Below are 27,691 nucleotides of genomic sequence, written 5' to 3' on the forward strand. Positions count from 1 at the left end.
CTAAACAACCCTCAATTGGATATAAAAAATAATGCTTGATCGAATCATAGCAACAATATGCCAAAATATCAACTGTTCAAAGTCCAAACGCATACTCAATAATTAAATTAAAATAACAACAAATAGATAAAATAAATAGCTAAACAAACTAAAAAAAAAAAAAAAAAATTATAGGTCGCTTTTAACAATGCTCCCATACTTGGGGTTTTTCAAGTTTGATCCTCAAAAGTCCCCAGCGGAGTCGCCATTGAAAGCGCCCTCAATCCGCGAGGTGCGCGGATCCGCTTTTGACTCTTGAGATTTGGGAGTCGCCACTTAGTTATTATGGTCTAGGAACCGATCAATGACTCTAAATGGATAAAGAACTAATCTAGAACAGAAAAAAAAACTGAATTCAGGAATCATGTTACGGGGTTGGAAGGTGTTAGGCACCAACCCTGTCCGGCCAAAGCCGGTCTCTACTAATTTCCCAAATAAGTTACATTGCTAAAAAAAAACCTAGATAATAAAAAAAAGGAAGAAATTATACATTTCCGATAGCAAAGACCTTGTTCACCATTTTGTCATGTATTGTTAACCATCTTAGGATAAGAGGGATAAGGTGCCTAACACTTTCCTTATTCTTCAATCGAACCTCCTTATTTTAGATTTCTAGGTACACCATTTTTCCCTTATCTTTGGATATGCAAGTCACTATAAGCCTAAAAATATTTTATGGTGCCTATTCACACCTTAATTGAATGGTGATGACTCTTAAACCCGTGTAGATGAGATCAAACCTTTCAAAAGATTTCGAAACCCACGTATCTACAAATATGATGCATGTTTAATACCAAACTATCATCGAATGTATCCAATCTCGACGCCAAATATTGGCTCAAACAATTAGTATAAATACAATAATAGTTTAGAAAAATCGTAATCAAATATTGTATAAATATGATGGTGGCTTAATACAAAACTATCATCAAATGTGATTTTTTTTTTTTTTGGTGCTTAATTGCAATAATAAAGAAGATGATAGTTTAATTAACTAATTGTCATCTTAGTTGCTCTTCAATGATAAATAAGATATAAATTTCATTAAAAAATCATCATCGTAAATTATCCATTTTTTGTAAACCAGTTTTGAGAGGGTTAGAAGTTCCAGAATGGGGAGATCATCCTCATAAAAAATCAGCCCATTCCGGAACATTTAATCCATGTAGGACAAAACAATTCGAATATAGTGTGGGTTGTTCTTATTAATTTGTGGGATGCTTTTATAATTTACCTTAAAAAAAATTAGGGCTTTTCCTATTTGAAAAAAAAATCTCACCTCCTTATCTATCTCTTTCTCGACTCGACAGAAACGAATCTCTTTAGCTCCCTCGCTCTCGGTGAGAAATCTCTCACAATTCCCCCAGAAATCGTCATCTGCGATCATTTTACCTTTCTTACTATTACTCTAAGCTGAATCGAAACCCTCGGATTCCAACGTCATTTCTTTCGAAGGAAGATTGGCAGTTCGCACAGAGGTCTTCGGTTTTGAGAGGGATTAGAGATAGAAGGATTAATCAAGTGTTTTCGTTTAGTGCGAGTTTGATTCACATTTAGAATAAAACAAAATCGATTCGAGGAAACATTATCGGCCGAGTGGGGAAGTGATGGATTGATCGGATTAACGGATTTAGGATTACGGACCAGATAAAGATTTCTCGCGGATATTTTTCAGGTGATTTTTTTTTATGGATCATTATCGTTTTTCAATTATAGCTTTTGATTTGTTATTGATGAAGTTGATGGATTGTTCTGTATAAATTAAAGTTCTATTTTTTTTTTTTTGTGATCTTTTGAATGTAGCAGGGAAAGTTTGTTAATCTCATTTTTTTGTAGCTCTGTTTCAGATTTCTTCAATTCACCATTTATGATTATGAACTCATAATTCACAATTTGTATAAAATATAGAAGGTTTATAGTTAGTGTGAACCAAGGAAAGTGAGATTTTGTGTTTAAATATACATTTAAAGTATATCTGCAATTGTGAAGAAGGCACTATCTCATGCTAAACTTTTTCTTGTTCTCTCTATTGTTAAGGATTCAAATAACATGGCTTCTTGTACCTGTTGCCTAATGGATTCCGTCGGATAATCTCTTTCGTCAGCATTTCTTGCAATGAATCACCTCACATCACACTAAATTTCTACTATATCATGCGCTGGCATAACTGTATTGAGTCTTTGAAAAGAAATGAGTGCACTTTTAGGTGTCACGTGGTCAAGGGGTTCAAAGTACCTAAAGCTTCTATACCTTTTTTTAGGTTCATAGCATATTTATGAACCATACTATTAGCTCTGTTTCTTAATAATATATATACATTCTTTATTTTCTTTTTGAAAAATGAATAAAATAACTAGCTTCTTGGGAACTTAAATTTTCTAATAAATGGGTTTGAAAGAGATGAGTAGAACTAGTAAGGCAAAAGCAAATGCATTGAACAATTGAATAGAAGAAAAACAACAAAGTAGTTAATTCATATTGACCATTCATTTTCTATTCCTAACTTAACCAGGTACTTATAGGCAGTCTGCCCATGTGTCTTCATGGATTTTGGCTATATTGGTTGTGGGTAACCCTTCTTATGTGAAGAGTTTCCTAGTTAGTGAATGTGCTTTTGGATTATGGGTCTTAGGAGTTAGGATAGGTGAAGCCTTGAATTCTCATGAGCCTAGAAGATTGGCATATTGTTAGACTGCAGATGAACTTCAATGCCCACGGTGGTAGTGACCCTATTGGCCTTCTTATATCATTCCTCAGAGTGGTTATGTTGAGTCATACACTTTCATAAGACCTTTTTCCCAAGAAAATGTTTCCAAGACTAGCAAACCATCTCAAAAATTGCAAGTACAGAGTTTTTTTAACTTACAATATATAATGTTACTCAGGTGATATTGGTTGTGATCTTGACGGTCATCTGTATCATGTGCCACATTCATGGGTCAAACCAAGTTGTAACAATCTGGTATTGTACGAGTTGGAATTCCATTTCTAAATCAGATTGTTTCTTTAATAAAATTTTGAAACTCATCTCTATTAGCTCTTCTTTGATCCTAAGGGGACAATATGAACACGCGACATTGGGGGTTACCATCTTGTATAAGGCTATGACAACGTGGTTAGAGTTTCTCCTCTAAGAGTTTCAAAATTGGTTAGTCAATACACTTCAAAATTGGGAGCATTTGAGGACAGATCAGCTCTTCATAGTCAGACCAATCCATTACATAGTTATTAAGCCTATTCTAATGTAAGGGGCAACAGAGTGGGCTCTCATTGCTTGTTTTCAGTCTTGAGGGTTTTAGCTTCATTCATGAGGCTAAGTTCCGATGATAAATTGCTGCCATACCACACCATTAAATCCCGCATCAGATGGGTTTTTTTCTACTAGATATTGCAAATAGACACGAGGACAAATCCCCCAGGGGAACCAATTCTAACCGTCAACAATTGAAGTGTGAAGTAATCAGCCCATTGCTACCCATTTTGAACCTTCTCTGTCACCCTTTTCTCCTTTTTAATAGCAAATACAGAATGAAAGGGAAAGAGTGGTAACCTTGTAAAAAACCCCTTGAAACAACAATGAAATTGGATGAAGGCCTTCTCACTTGTCTCATAGTATTTTTTTTAATTAGTCAATTGCCTGCAATATATGACTAGAGGAAACATCTAAAGCCCACGGGATGGTCTTTGGAATAACAAACCCACACCAGTTACATCCAGCACCTATAGGAGATCTTTTTTTATTGTGGTGTCCACTAACTTTTCTAGAAGAGTTCTTCTTATAGCTTTAGTTCCTTGTGTTCGCTTTCGCTTAGAGCTTAGAGGTTTATCCATTAGTAAGTTATCAACATAGCTTTGCTTGACCATGGGGAATTATAGTTTTTTTGTATTTGTATTTTCTTGTATTAATGTATTTTATTGGTTTGGAAGTAGAAGCTCACTTGAATCCTTATAAATCTTTTTTTGTTTAAGAGTCATCGTGAACAGTCATACATTTTGAGTCATTATTATTCTTGTCCCTATCATCGTCCAATCAAAATGTACCAATAAACACATACACACACACACAAATACAAGCTTCCTGAATTTTAGTGTTTGTATCTTATTTTAAGTGAGATGAGATAATCTAGAATAGATTTGCATCATTTCTAATCTGAAATAAATGCTTTACTATTAAAATAGTGATGGTTTAGTAGTTTGATGCTTCTACTTATTACCAACTGCTCCTTTATTATTTATTTATTTTGTTTGGTGAGGAGTTTGAGGGAAAGTTGAAGGGAATTTTGGGTTGCACAAAAGGCAAATTCTCTTGCGAATCATCTAAAAAAGATTTTACTTTAGGAACTTTTGGGTTGCATCCAAAAAGATTGTGAGTACATTTTTATCATAGGTTTAAGTGAGTGCTTGAAATTCTCTAAATCCAGCTCTTATATTTGCATATTTCTCGATATGCATTCGATTATCCCCTTGATTTAGGTCTTCTCCAAGAGACCAACATAAATTTATTGTTGAGGTTCAAATTATATAACCTTAAGCATTAAAAAATATCCAACTACATGGGTAAAGTTAGTAAAATTAGTTATCTTCTGTTTGAGACAAGCATAAAGATTAATGACGAATCCTTATAGCATTGATTTATTTTAGGAAACCTATAAAATTTGCTCTTAAATGGATAAATCTTTCATGTCCAAGGATAGAAGATTTATTGAATATGAAATGGAATTGGATTCGTTTGCTAAAATGGAGTGGGGGTGAATTTTGAAATATTATTTGAAGTTGTTTGGATTCGAGGTGAGATGATAGACTTTGAATGAGATTGTAAATGTAATGAATTTTGGCCTTGCTTCTTTGCACTGTAAACGGCCATAAACAGAAACATTTCCGAAGCTTTGCGGAATATGTTTGTTTGGTTATTATTTAATATGTGGGTCCTAACATAAAACTAAGTCAAAATTCCAATGAAATTTTCATGAATTTTTCTGGAGCAAATAGCTCCACAATTTTTCTGTTAGTTGAATTTCTTCGATATATCCTATTATTGAACTAATCTAAAGCTTAGAAATTTTTCTTTTTCTCTTACTTACTCTCTCCTCTCGCTCTCTCTCCATCACCCTCAAACCCTAGAAATCTTTTCTCCCTCTCAATCAATTTTCAGCCAAAATCTTTGATTGATCTCATATGAGTTTCAAGGATCCTCGATTGATCTCTCTTGGGTGTGATTTGATCTTTCGAACGATGCAATTGAGCCTCAACACTCTCGATCCAAGCTTCAATTTCAAGGTAACAAGCTTTGATTGATCCAAGCTTCAATTGATCTCTGTTATAGATTTTGATAGATCTCTGTGTTGCAGACTTTCATCGCCTTCTTCCATCTTCTCTTGTTAGAATCGGTGTATGTAAGGAGGATACTTTGAATAAAAAAGAATACTTCGATAAAGCTCAAGTAAGGAGAATACTTCATTAGGTGCACCACCTTTCTCCTCACCCTAGTTTTTATTTTAGGTTTAGAGTTTTCAAGGTTTGATTTTAGGTTTAGGTTAGGGTTTTGTATAATCCTCTAGTTAGGTTTTTGATTTTCGGTTTAGGTTTGTGTTTGCCTCAAAAGGAAGGGTTTAGATGAAAGGTTTAGGCTATGTACTTTGATCTTGCATTGAAGATGTTCGAAGAAATGACCGAGAGAGACTTGGTCTCGTGGTCTTTGACGACTAAATTGGCACTTCAGGAAAGTGATTTGGATCACGAAGCACAAAGGGAGAAGATAGATTTGGATATGAGAAATATCAGCTTAAACTTGTGTCATGTTAATAAATTGAGCACAACAGTAATGAGGATGTTGCGATGGGTCAGTGGAGAGACTAGGAAATATAAAATTAGAAACAAATATATTTGGAAAGCTCCCTATGCTATAGAAATGTTTGTCGTCAAAAGTGAAAAATACAGAAAAAAGGAATTGGAGTCCATACGTGAAGATATTGAGGAGCTGTAGGAGAATTTTTCTTTTAATATAGTTTAACTTATCTTATTGGTTTTTTGAATAATTCTTGGAGTTTAATTTATTGAATTTTGAGCAATTCTATGCGTTGTATGAGACTTTTAGTTGAAATGATTTAATTTATCTTTCGATTTGTTTTAAAATGATATAGAATCATATGTCAATTATTATTGAACTTTAGAAAAGATTTTAAGGATTTTTTTTTTTAATTTGCATTTTTTTTGCTTTTGCAGGATAACCAAGTAAACGCAAAATTTTGCATTGTACACAACCGAGCACCACAATTGCAAAATTGCATAAAATTTAGTAAATGCAATACTCTGCAAATACAAAGTTTTGCGTTTGCAGTGCAAACAAGCAGGGCCATAAGTAATTTGTTCAATACTTGCGTGTAGTTTCTACTCATCGTTTTCGTACGTTTCCAAACTAAACGCCAAGAGGGTAGCAGAGCTAGGGTTTTCAAAAAGAAGTAGAGATGCAATTAACTCTCGAATTTGGGTAATAATTTGTTCTAATTCTATGTTGTTTTTCTCTCTTTATTGAATCTGTATTTTCTTAATCTATTTGTTTTTCCAGCTTTGTGGTTATTAAATACGTTTTCATTGTTATCTCAATCTTAGGCTTATATATAGAATTGAACCTCAATAACAATTTAAGTTTAAACCACATAATCCATGTTATTTGTTGAACAATGAACAATTTTTAGATATTTTGAAGGTGTAGGTAGGATAAAAATCACTGGCTCATTCAACAAATACTCCTATTGTTTTTTTTTTTTTTTTTTTTAAGTATTTGTGTCAAGGCGCACTTATTTATTGTGGTTCAGGTCTTATAGTTATAGAGATTTGCTGAGTTTGAGAATCCTTTTGTACAATTGTTTTTTTCTCCATTCACTTCTAGATCCAAAATTATGGTATCTAATAGACGGAAAATAAAAAAACCGATTCAGTTTTGGGTTTTGATATACCCCAGCCTGGTAACTCACCCCGCCCCAATTATATATCATATATTAGAGTTACTAGCAACAAGTGTCACTTAGCTAAGTGGTTAGATGTGTGAAAAATTCTTCTCACATCTTAGGTTCAAACCTCCATCCATACTTCTTTTGCTTATTAACATTAAAAAGAGGCGGGGCTGAGAAAAATTATTAGGGGCGGGGATGGGTCAAAATCCCACCTTCACACTTAAAACTATGCAAAGAAAGAAGCAGCTTGGGTATGAAATTACTGGTACCCAAACTTGACTTGTGAGCATTTCTAGTTTGTGTTGTGTCATAGATGTAGTCCTTTGTTGCGTAGCATCCATGTGGCACTTATGTTAATCTTCTTGATAATTGCTATAGCTACCCAAGGAGTTATACCAACTGACTAAGGTATTCACACACTCGAGAGAAAGCACAGACACTTGTGGAACTCCTTAAAGCTTTATTCACTTTTCAAACTTGGGTGATCCCAAAGAGAATGATTACAAATGAGAACTTCTTCCTCTTATATAGACTTGGGGAGGATTGTCTAGAATATTCCATTATCAATATATTTATCTAAAATCTTCTTGAGAATATCAAGAACTATCCTAGACCTATTTTAGAACATCAATACTCTGTATTATTCTTATGGTATATTAGTCTCCTAGAATTTTCTAGATTATTGTATTTTTTTCCTTTAACATTCTAGAATTTTCTGGGCCCTTCCAGAACTTTGTAGCTTACTCGGTCAATTGAAAAATCCCATGTCGCATCATATGAAACCGTGACATATGGCATAATTTCCTTCCGTACATGGGATTCCTAAATGTTAAGTTCAGTTTTTCTTTCCACCCTGCTATGGCCATTTTTATTAATGGTAATCTTCCAATGTAGTGGTGGACTTGAGCTTCTTTGCCAGTCCGTGAAGATCCACAATGTTGATGTTGATACACAAGCCGGAGAAGAGAAGGTGAGTTTCTTTTGTTAACAGAAGAAATCACAACAATTTCCCAAATTATGTTATCAATTTTCCATGTTTTGCTGAATGAATGTGCCTTCTATTATTCTTCTCAGCTAACAATGAAAAACCTGTTATCTTGGGTCCGCATTAATCTGATCAAGGAGAGGCCTGAAATGTTCATGAAAGGGGATTCTGTGTAAGTTCCAACAACGACTGGATTTCCTTAAAATAATTTTAAAGAGACTACAAGTACTTTGCGTTATAATCCCAGTTTCTTTATCTCATGGTTCTCTCTCATCTTTTGTTCTTTTGGATCCTTGTTGACGTGTTATGATGAACCTATGTTTCTTACTTGTAATGTCTGCAGGAGACCTGGTGTTCTAGTCCTTGTAAATGATTGCGATTGGGAACTAAGCGGTCAGCTTGATACAACTTTAGAAGAGAAGGATGTGGTAGTTTTTATTTCAACTTTACATGGTGGATAATATCTAAGGATTATGCTAGTGATGATGCGGCTACTGTGTTTAGTTAGATACCGTCTAATATCAAGGTCTTTATTGTGACATTCTCATTGCTAAGTGTCTAATTAAGAGTGTGAGAGAATTAGTTTGAATGTTTAATTCTCAAATACCATACCTATAGTTTGTATTTTAATTCCAATCAGGATCCTGGGGTCTAATATGAAAGGAAATATTTTTAGATATTGATACTTTACTGTCTCTGTATATCTTAAATATTCTGTATATCTTACTGTCCTTTAATAAAATGAAGAATATGTAGAACTTTTTTTTTTTTTTTTGATAAATCAAAAAATTTATTAAAGGAGGATGAGATGGCCTCAATCAACTAAATTACAAAAGCTAATTTCTCTTATCAATAACAAGATCCCATCTAAAATGAAAATCTTTAAAAGAGAAGCCCAAGCCCCTAAACTTCCTATTTAGCTTACACCAATGAAAAATAAAGTTCATTATAGAAAAATGACTTCTTGAAGAGATAGCTCATTCCCATTGAAGATTCTTCCATTCCTTTCTTTCCATGAAACCCCAACAAATAGCAAAAGGAACTAGATTTCAAAAGAACCTCTCTCAACCAGACAATTTTGTGGAAGACCTGAATAATTGACCGAGGGGGACATCAGGAAACATGGAACAAGGAGAGAAAAAAAACCACACCGAGTTAGCAAATGCAGAATGGATAAGCAGATGATCCACAAATTCCCCACTACTTATGCAAGAAACATAAAGCAACCACAATAACTCCCCTATGTCTAAGATCATCCAAAGTAGGAAGTTTGGCCAAAGAAACAATCCACACGAAAAAAGAGAATTTAGATGGGATCATGGGAAACCACATTGCTTTGGTAGGAAAAGCTGGATCTAAAATTGAAAGGCTAGATGAAAAAGGTTAAAGCTTCGGGAAATAGTTATAAAGCAACTGGTCAAAGGGACCTCAAATCACTTTGATTTAGGGTTATTCCCCACACTTGAGCACCTTCAATAAGATATCGTGTTCGATGCGTTGGTAGATCACAAGTTGTGCTATAGGGATAATCTTCATTGAAGATTATGGATGTCAAGATTATTGTTCTATTTGGGTTATAGTTATGATTTAGATTTTACTTTGTAGACCCTTTTGCACATAAGGACAGGTTTGTTGGTGAGATGAGGAACTAGATCCCAAGTATAATTTGTATTCAAGTTAACAAGATTCTGGATCTGTAACAGTACATGCCATTGGAACAAACCATACAACCTGTTTACAGAGAGAAGAACCTGTATGGAGTGAAAAAGGCCGAAGAAGTTGAGCTGGGAAGTTAGAAGATTGAAACAAGTTAAGAGCACTCGAGCTACGAATGAAAGAAATGAAATTGGTTACAGAGTAGCTGCTCAGGTTCTGGTATAGAGGCTTGTTTCAATGGTAGAGTTACCCAAGTTATGCAGATCCAATCTTTCAACAATATGTACAAAGAAATTACAGTCTTGGAGGTATCTCATTGTTAATTTTAATCTCTTTCATAAGGTTAGGATAGAGCAGAGAAGAATCAGTGTTGCAGTCACAGACAGGCCATTGTGTATATGTTGTATCTTTTCCACCTGAAGTTCTTTCCATGCAATGAATATAACATAATATGAATGCGTTCTCTTAGCTATAGATATGCTGCACAAATTAGATGATATCCCATCAAATTATCTATAATTTTCCTTATGTTTACATAAAAAAGTTATTTTTGTTTTACATTATACTGCTAGGGTCATGACTCTTATTTGCTAGGTTTTGCTGAATCACATACACCATAGGCATGCCTGATTGAAGTACGTCAGACTCCTGTTTGATTTACCTCAATGTCCATAGGACCAATAAACAAAGCAAAAAATTTGGAAGAGGACTTGATTAATCGTGAGTCCCACTAATAAATATTAAAAGTCATACTATATGACATAAACATACCTTAGACATCAAGGGTAAAAGATGAATTTGAGTCCATCGCTCTTTCTCCACAAAGTCTGCATCCAGGAATTGGGCAACAAAGGCCCAAAGCCTATAAGTGTCTTCGAAATTGGCCAGGAACCCAGGTGTCGCTGTAACAACAGTTACCCCGAATCAGTTTTCTCTCTCTTGTTTCCTACTGTTCCTGCAACTTCATGGCTTCTTGTCTCTAGCACTCTCCCCTTCTCTACTTCATACTTGTCTGAAAACCAGATGTTATGTAAAAACCCATAACTTAGAGATATATTACTTAGATCGGCAAGCTTTTGTACAAGCACAGGTTCAACACATTGAATGCTACCACAGGTCCGCGGTCAAATTTTATCTTTGCCCCGTATATTCCGACTAAGGGCAGCCCATTTTCTGAATGAGGATGTTGGAGCTTCATCATTGCATTTACTAACCAATTGATTAGGCATCTTGTTCTATTACCAATGGGTATCAATCCCAAAGAATCTGCATGATCCAACCCCTTGCATTCAATCGTCAACTTGTTATCCATTTCTCTTGTACTGGTTTCGGTGTTTTCTGATTGCCAGATTCGGTGGACTTCTCTAATTCCACAATTTCCGATGATGATGGTTCCTTCTCTTCCACACTCATATCTGGGTCGCACAATTCTGAGGTTTCACTATGTTCAAGTACCCCAGATTGCCGTCTCCTCATTGAACTTGAGGATCTCTCACCCACTTCATTGGTCATGTGAGTAGATATAGGATTGGAGAATGAGCTTGTGAAAGATAAATCTTCCTCTTGACTCAACTTTATTTATTTGTTGCGTCTCCGAGTCAGTACCCGAAGAATCGTCCTTCTTTATCGGGACAAGACTCACAATCCCGATGCTTCTAGTCATGGTCGAAGCCTCTAAGACTGAAGCACTTGATTTCTTCACAAAGAGACAACCGAACCCAGATGGATTTTCCTCAAAACTCTTGAAGAATGAGCATATAAGAAAGCAGGCTGAAAGAGAGAGAGACCTAATGTGACCATGTCCTTCGGTCCAAGTGCACAAGCGTCGAGTACAACATGCTACCCATTCTCCCGTGCCAGGCTCATCCATAGATAAGAGTGCCAGGCTCATCCATAGATAAGAATACCGTGTTCCAGTCATCCTTGATTGAAGTGGAAATTCAAACAGCCCCCTTTTTTCTTATTTCTTTTGCTCACAACCATCTTTTTTAATTTGGCTGGTTGGATTCTCATGCTTGGCTAAGAAAACTCAGCTGACATGACTCGGGCTCCTCGCTTCTGCGAGTTATCAATCATTGCTTCGACAACCTCGCTCTAATAATCATAGACTGTTAGAAGTTAACCTGTTTGATTGGAATGGGTAATATTCTGATAGAAGCTTGAAAGTCGATGCATGATTGGCGGTGCAAACCATGGTGTAATCATTTTCGGATATATTAAGGAAATCCATGATTCTTTTCTTGACTGCAGATTCCAATTCTGATTCATGACCTCCGTAATGTATCTGAGAATTAAGATTGTCACACAGAATCCCCTTTCATGAACATTTCAGGCCTCTCCTTGATCAGATTAATGTGGACCCAAGATAACAGGTCTTTCATTGTTAGCTGAGAAGAATAATAGAAAAGGCACATTCATTCAGCAAAACATGGAAAATCGAGAACATAATTCGGGAAATTGTTGTGATTTCTTCTGTTAACAAAAGAAACTCACCTTGTCTTCTTCGGCTTGTGTATCAACATCAACATTGTGGATCTTCACTGACTACATTGGAAGATTACCATTAATAAACATGGCCATAGTAGGGTGAAAAGAAGAACTGAACTTAAAATTTAGGAATCCCATGTGCGGAAGGAAATTATGCCATATGTCAAGGTCTCATATCATGCGACATGGGATTTTTCAAATGACCGAGGAAGCTAGAGAGTTCTGGAAGGGTTCAGAAAATTCTAGAATGTTAAAGAAAAAAAATACAATAATCGAGAAAAGAAGGAAAAAAATCTAGAAAATTCTAGGAGACCAATATACCATAAGAATGATACAGAGTATTGATGTTCTAAAATAGATCTAGGATAGTCCTTGATGTTCTCAAGAAGATTTATATTGATAATGGAATATTCTAGACAATCCTCCCCAAGTCTGTATGAGAGGAAGAAGTTTTCATTTGTAATCATTCTCTTTCGGATCACCCAAGTTTTAAAAGTGAATAAAACTTCAAGGAGTTCCACAAGTATCTGTGCATTCTCTCGAGTGTGAGTACCTAAGTCAGTTGGTATAACTCCTTAGGGAAGCTATAGCAATTATCAAGAAGGTTAACATGAGTGCCACATTGGATGCTATGCAACAAAGGACTACGTCTATGACACATAACACAAACTAGGAATGCTCACAAGTCGAGTTCGGGTGACCCATCCCCGCCCCTAATAATTTTTCTTAGCCCTGTACTTTTTAATGTTAATAAGTAAAATAAGTATGGATGGAGGATTGAACCAAAGATGTGAGAAGAATTTTTCACACATCTTATCACTTTGACACTTGTTGATAGTAACTCTAATATATGATATATAATCAGGGTGGGGTGGGTTAGCAGGCTGGGGTATATCAAAACCTGAAACCGAATCAAGTTTTTATTTTCCATCTACTAGATACCTTAATTTGGATCTAGAAGTGAATGGAAAAAAAAAATTGTACAGAAGGATTCTCAAACTCACCAAATCTCCATAACTGATACCGCACCGCAACAAACAAGTGTGCCTCGACACAAATACCCAAAAAAAAAAAAAACAATATGAGTATTTATTGAATGAGACAGTGATTTTTATCCTACTTACACCTTCAAAATATCTAAAAATTGTTCACTCTTCAACAAATAACATAGATTCTGTGGTTTAAACTTGAATTGTTATTGAGATTCAATTCTGTATATATGCCTAAGATTGAGATGACAATGAATACGAATTTAAGAACCACAAAGCAGGAAAAACAAATAGATTAAGAAAATACAGATTCAACAAAAAGAGAAAAACAACACAGAATTAGAACAAATTGTTACCCGAATTCGAGAGTTAGTTGCATCTCTACTTTTTTTCGAAAACCTCTGTTTCCCTCTTGGCGTTTACTTTGGAAACGAACGAAAATGATGCGTAGAAACTAGGCAAGTATTGAACAAATTACTTATATAAAAAAGTCTTTATTTTGATTAGACATTTGGGCTGGACATAGTTGTTCGGGTGGGCCTAATTGATTTTACGTTTGGGGCAAGTAAGTCCTTGTTTATTAGACTTATATTGAAGCCCACTAGGCCTAATGTTAGTTAGGGCTGTCAATGGATTGGATTCAGGTTGATTTGGTACCGATCCATTAAGGATTGGATCTGGGACTGATTTGATAAGTATCAGATCGGACCCTTCTCGGATTAGGGATTTATCTCTGAACTCAATATTAAGATCCAAATCCGTTCCATTAACAACTATATCAGGTTCAGATCGAGTCAAATTCAATTTTTATATACAAAATCTAAATAAACTTCTTGGATCTCAATAAATATATAATATATTTATATACTTTCTAACATATCATCGGTTCAGAAGATGATTGATCTAGATCCAATCCAATAAGATATCGGATCGAAACCTTATCGGATTAGATCACCCAAGGTTATCGGATCGGGTTTCGGGTTTGATCCGATCCACTGGCAGCCCTAATGTTAGTTAAGCTAAATGTGTTTGGCCTGACTCAGTTTACAGATAGCGATATGGATTGGCTAGCTAGTAAATTATGTTGGGGTGGTGTCGAAAACGTCGAGCTAGATGAATAAGAAAATAGTAAAAGATTGTTGATGCGGTTATATCACTTCCAAAGAAAAAAAAAACATAGTGGTTCATGTAAATGCTTTTTAGTTGATTTATCTCAAACAACTCAAAGAAGTTTGATGATGGGCTTTCTTTCTTTGTGAACACACATGGCATTGGTGCAGTACTTATCAAACACCCTTCGACACTCAAGTTAGAATGGAAGTTGCAAAGAATAATAACTAGTAGCCTTGACTACCTTCCAAAGGTCCTTTCTCCCAAAGTCCTTCTCTCCTATTTACAGATCAACCCCTTTCTTTAATTGCATTTTTAACCACGCCACCCCCTTTCCTTATTAATGGAGATTCAAGCTTATCATGGAATTATCCTCTCTTTAAATCCTTGAGCTTGTTAACGAAAAATTCTTTTATAATAAGAAGTGACTCTTTTACGAAAGGACATGATTGATACAACCAATCACTCGAATATTCTTTAGATTATTATCCAACTTGAACTCAAAGATAACAAGACAGCTCGTCCTATTGCTTTGCTATGGTTTGCCCTTCCCTACCTGGGATGGGTAGACACTCAACTTAGCTCAGTTACTCCATCCGGGTAGAGCCAACGAACTTCCTACATACAACATGTTTGGGCAGCGCCGGATCTTGTTTTACTTGGCCGTCAAACCTGTCTCAGATTTTGACATGTGTAGGGTCAAAATCAAATTCATCTTTTACCCTATATAGTTCAAAACTATTCCTTATGATTATATATTTATTCAAATAAAATGTTTGGCTAATTGTATGCTTTTTACGATTCTAAAATTTTTAAATTCGATGGGTACCTATCGAATATTACCAAACTAATTTGGTAAGTACCTACCGAACAAAATTTTCTACCTACCATTGTAAAACGGATTCGGTAGTTACCTACCGAACATAAATTTCTCTCGTGAATGACTTCGACTCGATTGTAAGTGTTAGGGTAAGAAAAAAAAGTAATATCAAAGCTTAAAACTCTCGTTGAAATCTTTTAATATGCAAATCAGAAACGAGAGAGAGAAAGATGAAGACATGGTCCAATGCTTTTAGGTGTGTGCAATACGTAATAGAGGTTAAAACAAATTTATTAAAGATTTAGAATAAGAAACATTTTTTTTTTCATAAGAAGCATACAATTAGCCAAACATTTTAGTTGAACAAATATATGATCATAATGAATATTTTTAAACTATATAGGGTAAAAGATGAATTTGATTTGGACCCTACACGTGTCAGAATTTGAGATAGGTTTGGCGGCCAAGTAAAACAAGATCCAGCGCTGCCCAAACATGTGGTACCTAAGAAGTTCATCAACTCTACCCGGATGGAGTAACTGAGTTGAAGTTAGTGTCTACCTATTCTAGGTAGGGAGGGGCAAACAAAAGAAAAATTATAGGATGAGCTATTCTGTTATCTTTGAGTTCAAGTTGGAAAATAATCTAAAGAATCTTGGACCGATTGGTCGTATCAATCATGTCCTTTTGTAAAGGAATCACTTTATAAAAGAAATTTTCGTTAACAAGTTCAAGGATTTAAAGATAGGATAATTCCATGATAAGCTTGAATCTCCATTAATAAGGAAAGGGGGTGACGTGGCTAAAAATGCAATTAAAGAAAGGGGATGATTTGTAAATAGGAGAGAAGGCTTTGGGAAAAAAGACCTTTGGAAGGTAGTCAAGACTACTAGTTATTATTCTTTGCAACTTCCATTCTAACTTGAGCATTGAAGGGTGTTTGATAAGTACTGCACCGATGCCATGTGTGTTCACAAAGGAAGAAAGCCCATTATCAAACTTCTTTGAGTTGTTTGAGATAAATCAACTAAAAAGCATCTACATGAACCACTCTATTTTTTTTCTTTCTCTAGAGGTGATATAATCACATCAACAATCTTTTACTATTTTCTTATTTGTCTAACTCGATGCTTTCGATACTACCTTAACATAATTTACTAGATAGCCAACCCATATCTCTATTTGTAAACTAAGTCAAGCCAAACACAGTTATCTTAACTAATATTAGAGCTGGCAATGGATCAGATTAGACATGAAACCCGATCCGATAACTCCGAGTGATCCGATATCTTATTAGATTGGATCTAGATCGATCATGCTTTGATCTGATAATATGTTAGAAAGTATATAAACAAATTATATATAAAAATCGAATTTGACCCGATCCGAACCTGATATAGTTGTTAATGGATCAGATTTGGATCTTAATATTGAGTTCCGACATAAAACCCTGATTCGATAAGGGTTCGATCTGATGCTTATCGGATCAATCCCAGATCCAATCCTTATTGGATCGATACCAAATCAACCTCGATTCGATCCATTGATAGCTCTAACTAACATTAGGCCTAGTAGGCTTCAATATAAGTCTTAATAAATAAGAACTTACTTTCCCCAAGTGTAAAATCAATTAGGCCCAGCTGAACAATTATGTCCAGCCCAAATGTCTAATCTAAACAAAGACTTTCTTTATATAGGCCCTACTTGTTTGCACTGCAAACGGCTGTAAACAAAACCATTTTCGAAGCTTTACGGAATATGTTTGCTTGGTTATTATTTAAGATGTGGACTCACCGTAAACTAACATAAAACTAAGTCAAAATTTTAACGAAATTTCCATGAGTTTTTCTAGAACAAATAGTTCCACAAAATTTTCTTCTCTCACTTACTCTCTTATCTCCTTTTCTCTCTCTCCGTCTTCCTCAAACTCTAGAAATCTGTTCTCATTCTTTCTCTCTCAATCAATTTTTAGTCAAAATCTTTGATTGATCTCATATGAGTTTCAAGGATCCTTGATTGATCTCTCTTGGTTGTGATTTGATCTTTTGAACAATGCAATTGAGCTTCAACACTTTCGTTCCAAGCTTCAATTTCAAGGTAACACAATTTGATTGACCTCTATTATAGACTTTGATAGACTTTCATCACCTTCTTCTTCCATCTTCTCTCTCATCAAAATCGGTATTTGTAATGAGGATACTTTGAATAAAAAAGAATACCTCGTCAAAGTTCAAAGTAAGGAGAATACTTCATTAGGTGCACCACCTTTCTCCTCACCCTAGTTTTTATTTTAGGTTTAGAGTTTTCAAGGTTTGATTTAAGGTTTAGGTTTGTGTTTACCCCAAAAGGAAGGGTTTAGATGAAAGGTTTAGGTTTTGTACTTCGATCTTGTATTGAAGATGTCCAAAGAAATGATTGAGAGAGACTTGGTCTCGTGGTCTTCGATTATTAAATTGGCACTTTAGGAAAGAGATTTGGATCATGAAGCACAAAGGGAGAAGATAGATTTGAATTTGAGAAATCTTGGCTTAAACTTGTGTTATGTTAATAAATTGACCACACCAATAATGAGGATGTTGTGATGGGTTAGTGGAGAGACTAGGAAATATAAAATTAAAAATAAATATATTTGGAATGATCCCTTGCTACATAAATGTTCATTGTGAAAAATGAAAAATATAAAAAGAAAGAATTGGAGTCCTTACGTAAAGAGATTGGAGAGCTGTAGGAGATTTTTTAAAATATAATTTAACTTATCTTATTGATTTTTTGAATAATTCTTGGAGTTTAATTTATTGAATTTTGAATAATTCTATGAGTTGTATGAGACTTTTAGCTGAAATGATTTAATTTATCTTTCGTTTTGTTTTAAAATGATATAGAACCATATGCCAATTATTATTTAATGTTAAAAAAGATTTTAAGAATTTTTTTTTTTAATTTGTAATTTTATTTTTTATTTGTAATTTTATTTATTTTTTTTTTACGTTTGCAGAATAACCAAGCAAATGCAAAATTTTGCATTGGACACCAAGCATCACAATCGCAAAACTGTATAAAATTTAGTATATGTAAAACTCTGTCAACACAAAGTTTTGCGTTTACGGTAGTTTATGATGCAAACGAACATGGCCTTTATCTTGTGATTTGGTCAAATAAATTATCATATGAAACATTTCTTACTAGGTATTAAAAATTTTCAAATGTCTGAAAAATAAAGTAAACTTCTTCAATTTATTTTTAAAATTAAATGTAAATATATCTCTTAATGTTTTATGTCGTTAATTTTAGTTATCACTCCAACTTTTGCTTAGATCACCCAAAGATGTATGTAAATTTTAATCAATATTGTATTAAATTAGTGTGTATAAGTAAAAGTTGAAGTGGTAAAAGAATCTCTTTAACTTAAATATTAGAATAACATCATTATATATTAATGTTGACAGTACAACAAGCTTATTAGGTAGGAAGGGGTAATAGAAAACTTCATAGGTGCAATTAATATTTCGAAAAAAAAAACTATAAGATGAAAATTTTTTAAAACACCATCATCTTAAGTATGGGAAATGTTCAGCAACAAACATTTTGGCAAAACATTTTTCAAAACATGGGTTAGAAGTTTTGGAATGGGCTGATTTTTGGTGAGGATGATCTTTACGGTGAGGAGATCATCATCACAAAAAATCAGCCCATTCCAAAACTTCTAACCCCATCAAAAATGGTTTACAAAAAATGGACGGTCCACTAGTTTTCAACTTGTAAACTGGGGCTAGAAGTTTTGGAATGGGTTGATTTTTGGTGAGGATGATCTCCTCACCGTAGAGATCATCCTCACAAAAAAATCAGCTCATTCTAAAACCTCTAACCCATGTTTTGAAAAATGTTTTGCCAAAATGTTTGTTACTGAACGGGACCCCTTAAGTATAGAACGCATTTTAAAAAGATGATAGTTTTAAAAATTTTATCACCAAATGATGGCGGCTTATTAATAAATGGTCATCTTTTATATCTAACGATGACGTATTTTTCTAAAATCCGCCATCTTTATTCTAAAAAATAGATGTTAAATTTTGTGCAAATGTATCATCTTTATTATAAAATATTAGATGATGATTTATTGGAAAAAAATGTCATATTTCATTATTTATGATGATTTTAAAAACATTTGTTATTGTTTGCATTGAGTATTGATGGGACTATCATTGTTTTCCCCATATATATATATATATATGTAAATTTTCTTGTGGGGCAAGTAAGGGTTCGAACCCAAGAGAAAGGGGATATGATCAAAATAAAGATTATAAAATTAATCTAAGCCAACAAATAAATTTGTTTTTGTGTTTTTGAAGTAACCAAAAGAAAATTAAACTTGTTAAAAATTAAACTAATAGACGGAAAAATAAAGCTAAAACTATGGAGGGAAATACCATTGGAAATGAATTCACTTAGAACAAATCATTAAGTCAAAATTTATTTCCTAATCTCTTTGATAACTCAATCATAAAGGCTTGGTGTTAGCTCATTAGATCAGAAGATTTAGCAAGATAAAATCAGATTTAAAGAATACTAAAGTATATCTAAATTAAGCATCCTACATCTTGATCTAATATAAGAATGAAGCATTTAGGTTAAAGCATAAAGTTGTAAGAGTTCATCTGTAACCTTAATCCATAAGATTGGATAAGCCTTGAAGAGAACTCATAAACATTAAAGAAAATTAAGAGGTAAAGAAACTAAATACAACAAAATAATCTTGCTTTTGACTTCTCCATTCTCCAATGGATGGGAGATTAGCCTAAGGTCATTGCAATTGATAAAGAAAGATAGATGGAGAAGAATAAGCTTTGCTTTATTAGATAAAAATAATTACAATCTCTTCTCACTCTCTCACTTACAAAAATTATAGAATTTTAATGAAAAATCTAAGTTAAAACTAGAAAATACAAGAGAAAAGGCCAAGGGCCTTAGGTTAAAGGAAGAGAGGCAAAAGGAAGGGATTATTTCTATATTGAGAAATGTTTTATTTATAGAAATCTACGGTTCTAGAAGGATACATTCTTATTCACCTTCGCTATTGTGGATAAAATCACATGCGAAGCATATTCCCGTAATTTTAGGACGTTCCAACCAAGATCCACCACGCCACGTTTGCATTGAAATCTGTGGTCATGAGGTTTGGTCAGGATGCTTGATTGGTTCTCCAGATTGAAATGTAATATCTAGTTTCTAATTTTGTGGCCTAATATAATGGTTTGATCTTTGGTCTACAGAATGAACCTATGTAATTGAATTTTTTTGACAAATGTAATTATTTATATAAAATTAAGCTTAACATAGAAGAACATGCAACGTGATATTTTAAGGCGTAACATGATTATTTACTTAATATAGAGAAATAAGGAAAAAAATCGAGATAAATGCTAGGGAAAAGTGTGAATAAATTAGTGTTTTGAGACACTGATTAAGTATTAACATAAATCATGATTTTAAAAATTAGATAACGATTTTTAAAAAGTTCTCATTACTATGTGACGGGTTCTTTAAAAAATGTCATTGTTTATACAATGGATGACAATTTAATTAAAAATCGTCATCTTTTTATTTTTTTCATCACATATAGATTTGATGATATTTTTTACAAAAACTATTATTGTATTAGTTTAAATTGATGACGATTTTAGGAAAATATGTCATCTTTAATATATAAAAGATGACAATTTCAAAGAATATATGACATATTCGATTTACACTATAACGACGGTTATTCAAAAAACTGTCATCTTATTTTTGGAAACGATGTCGTTCTTATAGATGTCGATTTTTGTTCGATAAAAAAATTGTCTTTCATGTAATAGTGAAAATTGTGCGAAATTTGATAAAGGTCTGAGCATGATCTAAGTGAAAGTCTGACCATAATCGGAGTAGGGTTTGAGCGTAATCTAAGGTCTGGGCATAATTTGAGAAAGAATTTAAGAAAAAGTTAGAGGAAGAATTTGAGGCAAATATCTAACACAAAAAAAAAACTAGGAAAACTTAAAAAAATAAAATCAAGTAAAATAAAAGATAAAAAATCTGAGAAAAAACTCGGGAAACAAAATTTTGAGCAAACAAATAAGTAAAATCTGAGAAAATTGAGAAAAAAAGTCTAAGAAAAGTCTTGTGCAAGATTGGTAATCTTATTCTAGAATAAGCAAAAAATTGAGCAAGCAATTGCGAGAACAAAACCATTGGTCCTTTGAAAGAGACTTTGAATTTCAGTAGTTTCAAGTCCATGTTCTAGTTCTCTTTGAACTTTAGTGGTTTTCAAAAATGCTATCAAGAAGATATCCTTTAATTCAAAGTTAACCCTATCCTTTTAGGTTGAAATTGATCCGGTTTGAGAATTCTACGAATATGCCCCTTGTTTGATAAGGGAAACAATACTTGACACAATCAGTAAAATGCCCCTAGTATGAGGAATGAGATTACAAACTTCTCATGGAAAAAGTTCACATGGCTATGAAAGATTCAAAGTTTATGATTACCACAAGTACAATAAAAAGTTATCTTGTAATTCTGGTTTTAGTGTTTGAGGATTTTGAGTAAGACTCGAGAGAATTGGAACATTTCCTTCTGAGATTGATCATGAAATTTAATCATTTTTCTCTTTCGATAAATTTTGAGAAATTGAATATTCCTTAAATTCTTCAGGGATGAGAGACTCGTGTTTTTTTTTTTTTTTTTTTATTTGGCTTAAGTTAAGTATCGGTTTGGATTGATAACTGGGTGCTTGTCTAAGAATTGATGGAACCTTGATTCGATCGCCTAAAATTTGGTTGCTCTTATTTTTTTCTAGATTGCCATTTCAGGTTTTCGATCTAGTGAGCCTTTTTTTCTGCTTTAATTATTGTTGAAGTTGTCCTTTCAGATTTTCAATTTTGTGAGCTTGCCCTAATTTTTGCTTAGGCCGTCTTTTCAAATTTTCAACATAGTGAGCTATTCATTTTTTCTTTTCTTTGTTTTTTTAAAAAATTTTTTTTTCTCAAAATTTTGGAATTACTGTCTAGTAATATTTCACTTCTTTCCTTGACCTTCTCGCACGACACTTATGAGGACTTTCATAGGTGGGCTTAGGATAAAACTCAAAAAGAAAGAAAGTTTGAGGCTCAAAAATCTGAGTACCCTTTGTATGGTATTCCTTTGCATTTCCTTCCCTGATTTGCCTTTTTTTCTTTTAATTTATTTATCTTTTTTCTTTTAAGAAGAAGTTTTTATTTTTATTTTTATTTTTTTGATGTGGTCGGGCCTAAACTAACTTCTTTGGTTGCCTACGTACCTAAATTTTTGGGTTCAGATCAAAACGTAGTTCGAGTACATTCCCTCCCTTGGGTAGGGTGATCTAGTTGAGAAAGAAAAATATAACTTTTTATTTTATTATTTGTAAGAAAAAGTTGCGAAAGGTAAAAAAAAATTGGATTGGATAATAGAAAAACTATATTGGTGAATGATGGTCTCCTTAGATGTAATAACACTTAATCTGGTCAACGTTAATTGGTTCTGTAGTTCAATGCCAGCATGATCTTAAAACTTGATGGATTTTCTAGGCAGTATTTCCTTTACAATGGAAGGACCTCCCCAGTTGGGTTTGAACTTCTCCATAGGGTCAAAGATAGATACTTGATTCTCTTTGAGAACCAAATCCCTAATTTGCAGGTTGCAAACTTTGACTTTTCTTGTCAAAAACACGGACGACTCTTTGTTGATAAATTTTGTGGTCGTAGATATTGGTGAGTTGAGCAATGAATCTACTTGGCATACTGAATCTTACCTAAGAACCCTCAAATATAGTTTTTTGTTTTAGGTGGTGTCATGTTTTGGATATCTTTGATTTTTTTCGGATCAATTTTGATTCCTCTTTTACTGACTAAGAATCCTAGTAATTTTCCTTAAGTAACTCTGAACACGTATTTTTATGGATTGAGATGCAACTGATATTTCTAAATCCTTGTGAGAAAATTTTCTAATGCAATTGCATGGCCAGTTCGTTCCTTGGATTTGACTATCATGTTGTCTATATGGATCGCAACTTCCTCTAATAGGTGGTCCCAACGTTCTTTAAATCGAAAGGCATGATCTTGTCCATTATTGTGTCATGAACGATGTCTTTTACATATCCCGAGGATCCATCTTTATTTGCTTATATCTTGAAAACCCATCCATGAATGACAGTAGAGCATGTCATATTGTGTTTACCTACTAGAATATCTATGTGCAACAGTGGGTAGTTATCTTTTGGACTTGCCTTGTTCAAATCCCTAAAATCCATACACATTTTGACTTTTTCATACTTCTTAGAAATCGGTATTACATTAGCGATCAATTGAGGGTGTAGATACCTCATTTTTGCATTCACCTGATTAATCAACTCGTCAACCCGATTGTGACAATTCCCAATGATGGATGATTATTCCAATGTTTTATTTATTACTAGATATGTTTCAGAAATTCGGATGAGGTATCTCAAACTAACAAAACTGTATAAACCACGCCACGTTAGGAAAATATAACCCCAAAAACATAGAAATCATCATTCTTGGGACAAAAAGAAGTTTTACGATAAAAATCACTAAAAAATGATCAAATTACCAAAATACCCTTAACATCAAAACATCCTAGAGCCCACCTTACGCTTAGGAGAACCTTTTCAAACACATAAAACAACAAATTGAAACCAAATAAATCATTTCGTCAATTTTCACAAAATTTGACAAAATTACAAAAATACCCCTCATAGGGTTCGCAATCATTTCATGCCAAAAAAATTTGTAAGTGACACAAACCAATAATCCCATTGAATTTCTTATGAAAAATTGATTCCAAAACATCCCGGAACATCGAAAACCGACTTGAAACGCAAAAGTTCTCTTCGGGGGCAAAATGATAATTTTTAAAAAATTTTTAATTTCGAAATTAATAAATAAAATATTAATTAACGTAAAGTAAAACCTTAATAAAATTAATTTAAAATTTTAAATCAAGTCAATCTCAAAAGACTTAAGTCAAAACCCTCATTAAAACCCTAATCTAAAGAAACCAAGTCAATCTCCTAAGACTTAAGTCAAAACCCTAATTTAAAAAGGCCAAGTCAATCTCATAAGACTTAAGTCAAAACCTTAATTAAAATCCTAATCTAAAAAAACTAAGTCAATCTCATAAGACTTAAGTCAAAATCCTAATTAAAACCCTAATTTAAAGAAATCAAGTCAATCTCATAATACTTAAGTTAAAATCCTTATCTAAAAAGACCAAGTCAATCTCATACGACTTAAGTCAAAATCCTAATTAAAATCCTAATCTAAAGAAACCTAGTCAATCAAACAAGACTTTAAGTCAAAATCCTAATTCACCTTATCTAAAAGGAGACCTAGTCAAACCCTAATTCTCCCAAAAAAATCTATAAATACGAGCTTCCACAACCTAATTTCGCAGGTCAAAGAAAATCCTAGAAAAAGCAGGTCAAAAAGTCTCCCTAGCCTTCCCAAAACCTGATTTTGAAGCCCTAACCCCTTACCTATCATCCAAACCCTAGTTTTTGTTCACAAACTCCCAGAAACTTTTCACAAAATATCCAGAAATCCATCAATAAATTTAGAAAACACTCAGATTTAAGAAGAAGGTATTTCGTCTTAGAGATCTGGAGAGGATCTAGTGATAGAAACAAAGCAAAGAGTATCTTACAAAGAACCATTCTACCAGTTCTGAGGGAACAAAGTGTTGCGACCGTATAGGTGTATTTTTCTTTTATCTTTTTTTATTTATTTTATTTATTCATTTTAGGTCTTTTAGCAATGTAGTATTCTTGGAAAATAGTAGAGATCGACGTTTGTTGGGAGGGGTTGGTGTCTAACACCTTCCAACCCCGTAACGTGATCCGCATTCCTCGCAGATTGAGGGCGTTTTCAGTGGCGACTCCGTTGGGGATTATTGAGGATCAAACTTGGAAAGCCCCAAGTATGGGAACATTGCCATTTAGACCTAATTTTTTTTTTTTGTGTTTGATTCGTTTATTTTTAATTTATTTGATTTGTTTATTTTTGGGATTGTATTATATTCTCTCGGCATCATTTTTAACATATTATTATGGAATATTATTTGCTATGATTCAATTTAGGGTCGTTTGGGATGATTCTAAATAATATAAGATATTGAAAGGATGATGATGTGGAAAAATTGATGTTGACCCATTTTTTGGATTATTTTTTGGGTTTATATTATCCTTTGGTATCTTTTGATTCGATTTTGGATACTTTGATTTGGCATATATTTTTTTTATGGTTCAATCGGGGGTCATTTAGAACGGCCCTAAACAATGAAATATTCAAATTGATATATGAATGGAAGACGGAATGATGGTGGTTGGGATGAGGAGCCATAGACTTTTAAAATAATTTTTTTTTTCTTTTTGGATGAAAATCTTTTTTTTAGCACGTTAATATGCATGGGTGATAAGTTGTGAAAATAAATTATTTGTGAGTGATGTGCTAAGAAATAAAAAAATTATTTTTTTAATATTGATTGTGATGAGGAGATGATTTCAAGAAAAAAATTTAAAAAAAATATTTTTTTTGCATGGTGTGCCGTTATTAGAAAATAGTTTTTGTTGTTTTATCTTCTTCTCCATATGTTCAAAGAAGAGTACAGTAAGAGAGAGAAACGTTCTCTCTCCCTCTTCATCTCTCTCTCTCTCTCTCTCTTTCTCTCTCTTTCTCTCTCTCTCATAGGGTATGATCGAAGAATAGTTTTTCATCTCAATCGAAGAGCCAAAAACCCTTTTCAAAAACATGGTTTGTGTTGGTTTTCTTCTGAAAATCTGGATCGTTTTTTATTTTATTTAAGGTGTATTTTGGACCTCACTTGGAACCTTAATTCAAAGAGAAAGGTCAGATCTCGTGATTCCGAGACATAAATCACTGTATGCTCTTCGAATTGTACCCAATCTTGGTCAATTTCTTGGAAAATCGAATTTTATTCCTTTCTTGCCGAAAGTTTCAGAGATTTTGATTATTAGAAAACTCACAAATTCGAAGCTCTTTGAACCTCCAAAAAAATTGACGGCTTTCCTCTCAATTGATGAAAAAGATTGTTTCAGGTTTTCTTCTTGGTTCAATTATCATCTTCTTCATCTTGTTTTCTCCTAGCCAATCTCAATGGTTTAAATGTCCGGTTTGTGATGGTGTCGTCAGAAATTCTAGCATCATTCGTCATAATTTTGATTAGTTATACAAGAAAACCAGCCTCTTTCATATTCTCTTCAGAATCAGCAGTTCTGTGAAGGCCAAAAATGATCAGAGGCAACTTACTTTTGGTTGCAAACAGTTGGTTAGGTTAAAAAAAAACATAAAACGTTGAGATATTGGCATCATGTTGAGTGCTGGCAGTATATAAAAAAAAGAAAGAGAGTTTTGAGTGTTGTTTTGTGTGTGTTGGCAGCAATGCAAAAAAAAAAAAAAAAAAAGGTTGAAGTATTGTTTGTGACAAAAAAAAAAAAAGAAAAACAAATAAAATTTGTTACAACAAACAAACTTGTTTTGGAACTCACTTTGTGGGTCATGCTACCACGACTAAATTAGTAAGATATTACATCTTACTCAATGTTGTTGGGACCACTAACAACCTTCTCGGTGGCTAAGGAGAGAACAATTTTTTTTTATTGTCACACCAATTTTTTACTTATAACACACCATCAGTATGTTTGTTAATTCTTTCTTTGATAACAAACAAGTTGGTGTGACAATAAATAAATAAATAAATAAATTTTGGGATGTATTTAAAAAAAATAATAATAATTTTTTTTAAAATCAATTTAAAAAAAAGAAGAGGTGTTTTTTTGTGTCGCCAGGTAAAATAAAATCAATTTGTTTTAAATAAAAAAATCACTTCTTGCCTCAACAACTATCATTTTATCTTTAATTTAATATTCTTTGAAATCTTGAATTGTTTTGGGTTACCCCAAAGTGATCCTTGATTGGACCATATATAAACAAAAAATTTGTTTGATTCTTTTTTGTGCCCCTTCCATGTTGCATCTAATTGATTATTATTTGTGGTATACCGTGATTGATTGTTTAATGTGCATGACATGATCTTAATTGATATATACATTAGATATGCATGCTTTGATCTCGAGCTGAATGATGTGGAAGTTTTTTTTATATCTTTCTTGATCAATATCTATCCTCGCTTGTATGATCTGATTTGGCCCATGGGCCTATTTATCTGAAAAATGTCTCGGGCACACCCCACCCTATTTTGCATACACCACTAGCACGTTTATCGCTTTGCACCCTTGCATGTCCCTTATAACCAACGTGGCACTAGTGTATGGCCCGGTCTCCTCGTGAGATGCGACGTCATGCATGAAAACCACAACTCCAGTTAGGTACCTGTATGGTATATAAAACTGGGGCATCAGTATCGTTTGAACAGGTGACACTGAAAGGTATATCGATGCACCCATGGTGGGACGACCTGAGTTTTTGTCCTATTGTAAGCCGCAATGTCACATGTCCTGATCGCCAACCCTAGACTCGTACCTATACGGTATATCAAAGTTTACCAATTGCACTTCTTGGTCAAAATCAGTGTCTAAGAGAGATCCTGCCCCGTTGTACCT

The 27,691-nt window shown here is 33.6% G+C and overlaps 1 protein-coding gene and 1 pseudogene across 1 annotated transcript; one reads left to right on the forward strand and one right to left on the reverse strand.

The window, feature by feature from the left end:
- Positions 1-1,300: 1,300 nt before the first annotated feature.
- Positions 1,301-8,662, forward strand: LOC147394292 (ubiquitin-related modifier 1 homolog 2-like). The gene is made up of 5 exons (XM_086453596.1): positions 1,301-1,714; positions 6,262-6,526; positions 7,887-7,962; positions 8,067-8,149; positions 8,321-8,662. The coding sequence occupies exons 2-5, from the start codon at positions 6,504-6,506 to the stop codon at positions 8,436-8,438; spliced, it is 300 nt and encodes a 99-aa protein (XP_086309722.1). The 5' UTR covers positions 1,301-1,714; positions 6,262-6,503; the 3' UTR covers positions 8,439-8,662.
- Positions 8,663-9,735: 1,073 nt separating this feature from the next.
- The window catches only part of LOC147394293 (uncharacterized), a 30,076-nt pseudogene continuing 12,120 nt past the window's right edge, over positions 9,736-27,691 (reverse strand).

Source organism: Akebia trifoliata, chromosome 9 (genome assembly GCF_017979445.1).
Source record: "Akebia trifoliata isolate Shusen 1 chromosome 9, ASM1797944v1, whole genome shotgun sequence".
Lineage (NCBI taxonomy): Eukaryota > Viridiplantae > Streptophyta > Magnoliopsida > Ranunculales > Lardizabalaceae > Akebia > Akebia trifoliata.

Bases quoted from the DNA above. Each gene is read 5' to 3' on its own strand.
- LOC147394292 (XM_086453596.1), top strand. From the start codon at position 6,504: ATGCAATTAACTCTCGAATTTGG. The intron at 6,527-7,886 runs GTAATAATTTGT...CTTCCAATGTAG, and splicing joins CAATTAACTCTCGAATTTGG to TGGTGGACTTGAGCTTCTTT. The intron at 8,150-8,320 runs GTAAGTTCCAAC...TAATGTCTGCAG, and splicing joins TTCATGAAAGGGGATTCTGT to GAGACCTGGTGTTCTAGTCC.